Source organism: Gossypium raimondii, chromosome 13 (assembly GCF_025698545.1).
Source record: "Gossypium raimondii isolate GPD5lz chromosome 13, ASM2569854v1, whole genome shotgun sequence".
Taxonomy (NCBI): Eukaryota; Viridiplantae; Streptophyta; class Magnoliopsida; order Malvales; family Malvaceae; genus Gossypium; species Gossypium raimondii.
The window spans coordinates 3,825,219-3,832,772 of record NC_068577.1 but is presented as its reverse complement, the minus strand read 5'-3'; the positions used below and the strand labels follow the sequence as shown (position 1 = coordinate 3,832,772).

General features: G+C 38.7%; 3 protein-coding genes across 3 annotated transcripts; 2 read left to right on the top strand and 1 right to left on the bottom strand.

Annotated features, from left to right (window-relative positions):
• The first annotated feature begins 628 nt into the window (after positions 1-628).
• On the top strand, positions 629-3,116 carry LOC105782764 (protein disulfide-isomerase SCO2). The gene is made up of 3 exons (XM_012607723.2): positions 629-1,199; positions 1,294-1,420; positions 2,766-3,116. The coding sequence occupies exons 1-3, from the start codon at positions 825-827 to the stop codon at positions 2,837-2,839; spliced, it is 576 nt and encodes a 191-aa protein (XP_012463177.1). The 5' UTR covers positions 629-824; the 3' UTR covers positions 2,840-3,116.
• Positions 3,117-3,267: 151 nt separating this feature from the next.
• Positions 3,268-3,955, top strand: LOC105782765 (calmodulin-like protein 30). Its single transcript, XM_012607724.2, has one exon. It carries the CDS (start codon positions 3,293-3,295, stop codon positions 3,845-3,847), a length of 555 nt encoding a protein of 184 aa, XP_012463178.1. The 5' UTR covers positions 3,268-3,292; the 3' UTR covers positions 3,848-3,955.
• Positions 3,956-4,111: 156 nt separating this feature from the next.
• On the bottom strand, positions 4,112-6,195 carry LOC105782763 (pentatricopeptide repeat-containing protein At2g15690, mitochondrial). The gene has a single exon (XM_012607722.2). The coding sequence runs from the start codon at positions 6,078-6,080 to the stop codon at positions 4,323-4,325; it is 1,758 nt and encodes a 585-aa protein (XP_012463176.1). The 5' UTR covers positions 6,081-6,195; the 3' UTR covers positions 4,112-4,322.
• Positions 6,196-7,554: the final 1,359 nt, after the last annotated feature.

The window sequence follows — 7,554 nt, the reverse complement described above, 5'->3', positions numbered from 1 at the left end:
TTTTTAATCATTTATTAATTTTGTAATTGTTAAATAATTTTAAAAACTTCTATTATATATCATTTTTAATTTAATGTCCTTAAAAGTTATTTTCTATTTTCACCTCACCGCTACAGCTGCGTTTGAATCCAAACACACACTCCACCGCTGTTTCTAATCTCACTGCTACAGTAGCAAATATCACCGCTACAGTAACTAATCTCACCGCCACCGCTGTTTTTAACCTCACCGGAGCTAAACACACCGCCCATCCAAACTAAGCCTAAGAGAAATCAGTTGGCATAATTCAACCCAAATTTACAGCTTTTATCCTCTATATATTGAAATAGTAAAAACTCAAAATGGGATATAGAAAAAAAGAACCAAGTTTTTACTTTCTCCCACTTATGGAGTGTGGAACAGTTGGTAGTGTTAAACCCAAGAAAGTGAAACTACAAACAGCTCTTGAACATTAACTAAAATCAACCTGTGAATTAAATTTGAAGAAGAAGAGGAAGAGTGAGTAATTAGCAGATAAGTAGACTGATAATGCTGATTTTAAGAGATGTATGAATTTATGTCTTGAAGATGTTTGAATGAGAAAATGACAATGTTGATTTTAAGATTAAAAACATGGTGGTGGTGGGCCAGTAAAATCCTCTTTGGAAAGTCCATAGCCAAAAAAAAAAAAAAGAAGAAAATTGCAGGGAGCTTTGAGCTTTGCAAAAATCTCCCTCCCTTTTTCATTGTTCTTCATCAAATTCCCCATTATCCCTTTCTTACTTTCTTCTTCTTCAACCCTTTCATCTTTTCAATTCCTTTTTTCAGTTTTTTTTTTTACTCGAATGTTACCTCCAAACCCTAGCCTTTTCCACGCCAAGCCATCTCCGCTCCTCCCTCTCCTTTCCCGGACCTCATTTCGCTGTTTCGCCGCCGCCGGAGACGCCCCTTCCGGCCCAACATTCCGTAAGTGGTTCCAATTCCCGACCACGACAACAACTTCCGACAACGTTTACGGAGGTGGTGCGCGAATCGGGCAAGAAATCAGCTACGAAGCTCCGGCTGGGAGTAGCATCAAGGTCAAGAAATGGTCGAGGGACACAGAGAGTTATTTGACTAACGACGATGAACCTCTTCCCCTTCCCATGACTTACCCTGATACTTCCCCTGTTGGACCTGAAGAAATCGATAAGCGACTACAATGTGACCCTGAAATCCAGGTCCTTTCTTTACAAGCTTTGAATTCAGTTCGAGGGAAATGTTTTAGTTTTTAGGGATTAGTATTGGTTAATCTTTAATGGGTTTTGTTTGTAGGATTGTAAGGAAGTGGTTTATGAATGGACTGGGAAGTGCAGGAGTTGTCAAGGGACTGGACTTCAAAGCTACTATAATAAAAGAGGGAAAGAGATTATTTGCAAATGTATACCTTGCCTTGGAATTGGTAAATTTTCTTCTTCTTGGTATCAAAATTCTACTTGGAAGTGTGTATGGGCTATCTGCCTTTTCTTATGAACTGCAATGTATGCTGCTAGGATTTTGAGTATCAATGTCAAGTGTCCTCTTCCATTTTAAGTTCTGAGACTAGTCCTGTTTGGGCCAGGATGCAGGTAAAGCCCTCCCAACAATTAACGACTCCAGTATTCGAACTTGTTCGAATACCTGGGGAAGAAATTCACTTCCACTTCTTCTAACCACTTGTCGGTAACAAAGTCGGACATGGATATGTATAGATATGTGTTCAACATGCATATGTTCATTTCTTTATCAAAATTTTCATGTATTGAAGGATTTTTGGAGGATCATATTCCAATACACATGTTCGGATATGCATCAAACACAAGTGTCACAAAAGTACTGTAGGAAAAATGAAAGTCGAAGCAACATAGATAGCAATTATGATATAACTTGATTAACTTTAATAGCAAGCATAATTCAACTTGTCAATAATATATGTGGATTCCCTAAGTAAACCTTTGTTCTTCATGGTTTCAATGATTAGATCCCGGTCCAGCTTCATCACTAGCTGACTGGAGATTTGAATGTATATCTAGGAACCCCTTTTTTTGTGTTCCACTTTTGTTCCTTTTCCTGCTTTCAATTTTGGCATTGTTTGTGAAAATGAAGCTTTATGAGCTTGCTGGTTAAGCTTTTGGTCACTCCCTGAGTAGAAATCTGGTTACTTTTTTTTTCTCCCCTATCCTGCTTCCTGTTTTAAGTATTGGTTGTGAAAATAAAGCTTTATGAGGTTTTGATGACCTTTTTTTTTCTTTCTAGGTTAATTTAATATATGTATTAATGAATTTAGATGCTGTTTGAGAAATTTAGTCATATGCTTTTGTTTTCTGAGATTTTGCTATTATTTTGATCGTGTCTTTAATGGTTAAGGAGTAAAGCTATTCTCTTTTACCAGTATTCTTTCTATGAGAGATTACAATACTTGATAATATAGCAGCCATTGAGAATTTATTTTTAGCTTATAATAAATAAGCTTTATCTATAGGGTTGCTTTGAAAGCTTTTCAGTCCAGCATTTTATTCTCCAGCTCTGCATTCGGTCCTCACATGTCACTACGCTTTACCTTCCCGAATTGTAATTGTCTATTTTGTTTAGAAAAGTCTTTACTTACTCCTGTTAAGTTAATTTGTTTCTTTAACTTGTGGTTTTGAATGTAGACACTGAACAAAGGTGATGAATATGATGAGTCGGTCATTCTCTTTTTGATTGTTTGATGCCTAAAGTAACTAGTTTTTGGCATTTGTCAATGCCTTTATCATCGTTCATTGCAGGTTACGTGCAAAAGATAACAGCTCGGAAGGATATTGAAGTGATGGAGGATTTGGATAATGGAAAGCCACCTTGAACATGAAGAAGGCTTCTTTTTCTTCTTTTATTTTTTTGGAATATTTTGTTAACTTCCCTGAGTTGTATTTTTCTAATACCTTTTTTCAACATGTCATGTAAAATTTATTCTTTTACATGGATAGAGGGTGAAAGAGAGCCACCTTGAGAGGGAAAAAAAGGGTTTAGGGATTGGTCTTGTTGAGACTTAAAAGAGGGAAAAAGGAATTGCTTGGAACTTTATTAAAGAATCTATTCCTATGGCTCATTAAAGCATGAAATAGTAACCTTAAATGCAATTCATCTCTTGCTTTGGAAATTAGAATAACTTTGTTCTCATCTGCCATGACCATCCTATATAAAGTTGAATGGCGTCTGAGCTGCGAGCTGCGAAATTCAAGCATCGAGGCTTGAAACCTGCATCACTTGCAGGGTTTTGTTAATTGCTATCTCCAGGACAAAAATACCAGCAGACATGTCAAACGTTGGCTTTCTCGAATTCCAATACAAGCTTTCGCAAAACAAGTTCTTGTGGAAACCGTTGCGCTTGTTTTCCAGGGACAGGCAAAACTCGGGGTTATTAACTGCTTACCAACCTGATTTGGATGAACTAAGGAAAGTTTTTGATAAGTTTGATTCCAACAAAGATGGGAAGATTTCTCAGATGGAGTACAAGGCCATGTTGAGGGCACTAGGGCAAGGAACTATGACTCGAGATGTACCCAAGATCTTTCAATTGGCCGATTTCGATGGAGATGGTTTTATCAACTTCAAGGACTTTGTGGAAGTACACAAGAGGAGCGGTGGGGTGACAATAATGGACATACAGAATGCTTTCCACACATTCGATCTCAACTGCGATGGCAAAATAAGTGCAGAGGAAGTGATGGAAATGTTGAGGAGGCTTGGAGAGAGTTGCAGCTTGGAAGAGTGCACGAAAATGGTGAGAGCAGTGGACACCGATGGTGACGGTATGGTAGACATGGATGAATTTATAACCATGATGACTCGAACTATGAAGCTAGATTAAAAGAGGCATTTCATTTCGGTTTGGGTCTGATTGTTTCTTTTATATCCCAATGTAACTTTTGATTTCTCTGTTTAGAGAGTGAAAGGTTTGTTTGTCAAATAACAACAATTTGTGTGTGCTACTGTCAAACACGGGCATCATTTGCAACTTTAACATTGTTGATGTGCCTCAGCTCGGCCAAGAGCACTACGGGTTCATAGGCCGAGGGGTAACATCACACAAGTAAGCTCAAAACTATTAAAGATAAAACATCAGAATAATGGCTATGTAGAAGAGCAGAAAAAATATCATACTAAGCATCAGAACAAGCACAAGGGCGTATGTATAGCCTAATAGTGAACCGTTCACTCGAAAACACAAGCAACGAGTCAACAACAGTTCTACTGTTTCACTGCAATGCATATTGCCTAATATTCTGGGACTTTACATGTCAAACTCCAAATGGAAAGAATTCGCAAAAGTGATGCAAGACCTTTTACCAGTAATCACCGCAAGAACATAAGCCATCCTTGAAATGATGGAAGCGCTTGTTGTCTCTAATAATCAATTCCCTCCCGACAATCCTCGATATGATCTTGATGGCATTGTGACAGTCACCGCATACACGGAGATTCTTGATGATCCTAAGGGTTTGCCTTGCAGGGGTACTGATTAGACCAAACGCTATCGCCAATCGTTCACTGTGGTACAGCAGCGCTTGCTCCTTCGCCTCTTGATCAATGTCATGAAGAACGTATCTCGTGTCAGGGACGTAACTTGCTTCTTTCATTGCTTTCAAGGCCTTCAATTTCTCATCATCCTTGTAAAGGGTTGGATTTCGAAACTCACTGATTCTGTTCTTTCCATCAAGCATGCTGATTGCAGTATGTTTCTTCGGTGGTGGTGTTGGGATTTTATTCGCATCAACCTTTGACGGGTCAAGATCAATCATCAACTCCTCAACATAATCTTCAAGATCCACATCTCCATGAATTCGAGCATAGTTCCTCAATGCCTCCCAAACTTCGGCAGTTGGCTCGAAAGGCAATTTTTTCTCTATATACTCTTTAGCTTCATAAAGATGACCAGATTTTCCAAGAACACCTATAAGCCCCACATAATGCTCAACCCCCGGAGATATTCCATACTCGCTCTCCATAGATTGGAAATGTATAAACCCTTCTTCTATAGCTTCCGCGCTACCACAAGCCGAAAGAACCGCGAGGAAAGTCTGCTGATTCGGTTTCAACCCCAATGTCCTCATCTGCTCAAACAACTGCAACCCATCATCTCCCAAGCCATTGTCTGCATACCCATTTATCATTAAATGCCAAGAATCCATATTCCTATCAGGCATATGATCGAAAACTCTCCGTGCATCTGTCATGCTACCGCATTTTGCATACATTTCAATCACCTTATTGTTCAATCCAAGGTCGCCTCGACAGGTCGACTGCAAGAAGTAATCATGAACTTTCTTCGCATCCTCGAGCGATTTGGGATTGCAGATTAACCCGAACAAATATGAAAAACAACTAGCATCGCCTTTAACTCCTTTATCCATCAATTCGATAGCTTCTTTCACTTTACCCTCGTGACACAACCGCGTTAAATCTACCAATGAAGGAACAGGTTCAGCCTGCACATGCTCTACCATTAGCCCTTGATTTCCTCTCTCACGGCTGAACTGATTAGGGTTTTGACTCTGCGGGGCTCTTTCGTTAAAATTTCTACCTTGAGGGTGGTACCCTTGGCCTTGATTTTGGTTACTCCATTGATTTGGGCTTCTAGGCATTTGCGTATTCATCGGATTAGCATTTGGGTACTGAGGATAGCTTCGATTCTGCTGAGGATTCCATTGATTAGGCCTTCCTCGTTGGGAATAACCCTGACCCTGATTTTGCTGGGGATTCCATTGATTGTTATCAGAAACCCCGCCCTGTTGTTGCGGATGATGGTAGCCCTGGTTTTGAGGGTTCCATTGGTTATTAAAATTAGGGTTTCGCTGGCCATGAAAGACCCTGGGATCAGACGACGGTGGCGGTTGTTGGTTTTGGTGGTGCGGCGGCGGTCTCTGGTACTCATTTGGGATGGCGGAGGTGCTAAGAGATTTTAAGCTCAGGGATAAAATCTGGGTTCTATCGAAGTGGCGATTGGAAGTGAAGTGAGAGGAGTTAAGGCGTACCTTGGTTAAGAGAGAAGTGAAAGGTGGCGTTGAGCTCCGTCCACGACGTATTGCCATTAGAGACGCCATATGATTGTTTTCTTTCGTTGTTTTCCTAAGTGGAAATAAATATAAAACCACTGATAAACCCTAAAATGGAAGGAAAGGGATGAACTACAAAAAGGCTTGGGTGATAAAAAAAAAAAAAGCGAGCAGGGGTATGTTTTTGGGTTTTCAATAGGGTATCGGGTCGGATTTATCTTCGGGTTTATTCTAACTCTTCAACTACAACATTCCTATTTTTGTGCTGAAAGGGCATTTAATATGATAAAAAGTTATTATTTTTCAATGAATTTAATTGTGGAATGTGATTGAAATATTATGTAAAAAAAAAAAAACATAACATATCGTTTTTGTTACTTTCCAATGGGAAGTCAACTTTGGTTGAGGAGTTCATGATTTTAGAATAAAATTTATCTTATTTTGGTCCCTTCAAAATATTTTCTTCAATTTAGTTATTTTAATTGATATAATTATTTTAATTAGTCACGACTACTAAATTTTTCGTTAATTGCCTAACAAATTGCTGACGTGGCATGTTAGCTCATTAAGTGATTGAAACATGATCATTTTCACTTTTGATTAATCTAGTGACCTCTCTATAATTAGTCCAATTTTTTTCTTCCTCTTTCTAACTCTCGTTTGCACCCTACTTTTTTATTGCAGCTTATTATGCTTAACGTTAGTATTGGAAAATTGAAAGATTATATAGAGAGATGAGCGGAATTAGTCCAAACTCTTGCCACCACTGTCATGATTCCAAGTAGTTGAGCATTGCAGCTTTCAATTCATTTCAACAATGATAGACAGCAACCTCAACACACCTCGAGTCCACATGTCGTGTTCCCTTTGACTACTGCACTCGAACTCAACAAGCTCTTTTGTTTTAATCTTCAATCGAAAGTAACAACATTGCTCTCTGCCCTCCAACACATGTCTCAACACATGTCTCCCTAGCCATGCTGCCATATCACTACACACCTCCAATTCCACATCTACAACCCCACAAAACAACACTTTTACTTACTCTAATCCAATCCACAATTGATCTTTCAATATTTACCATTATATTACACTACAACTTACCGTTTTTTTTCTTTTTGGTGAATGTCCTAGCTGTCATGGGTTGCGCATGGGAGCCCGCAATCATGACACATTTGATTGATCCATCTTGTTCGCGAGGGGTCACATGACCCAACAGGACTGATCCATTGCTTAAAGTGATTGAAGACTCATCTATAAAGCATGGAAAATATGAAACGTAATCTTCGAAGATATACAATATTTGATGACTCTTAATATTAGAAGATATGGTTCTATAAATCTTAGAGATTTGATTTTGTAGATAGCTTTTAATCTTAACCGTTGATGTACTTTAATATGTACTGTTGAATTTGGGGAGGCTAAATTATAAATAAAGGTCTCTCATCCTCATTGTAAATCACTCCACTTCATTGAATAATAGAATTCTTGAGAGCATTCACTCAAACAACTCTCTTGTGTT

Coding starts and splice junctions, on each gene's coding strand:
- LOC105782764 (XM_012607723.2), top strand. CDS start 825: ATGTTACCTCCAAACCCTAGCCTTTTCCACGCCAAGCCATCTCCGCTC. Junction 1,200..1,293: donor AATGTGACCCTGAAATCCAG/GTCCTTTCTTTA, acceptor TTTTGTTTGTAG/GATTGTAAGGAAGTGGTTTA. Junction 1,421..2,765: donor TATACCTTGCCTTGGAATTG/GTAAATTTTCTT, acceptor CGTTCATTGCAG/GTTACGTGCAAAAGATAACA.
- LOC105782765 (XM_012607724.2), top strand. CDS start 3,293: ATGTCAAACGTTGGCTTTCTCGAATTCCAATACAAGCTTTCGCAAAAC.
- LOC105782763 (XM_012607722.2), bottom strand. CDS start 6,080: ATGGCGTCTCTAATGGCAATACGTCGTGGACGGAGCTCAACGCCACCT.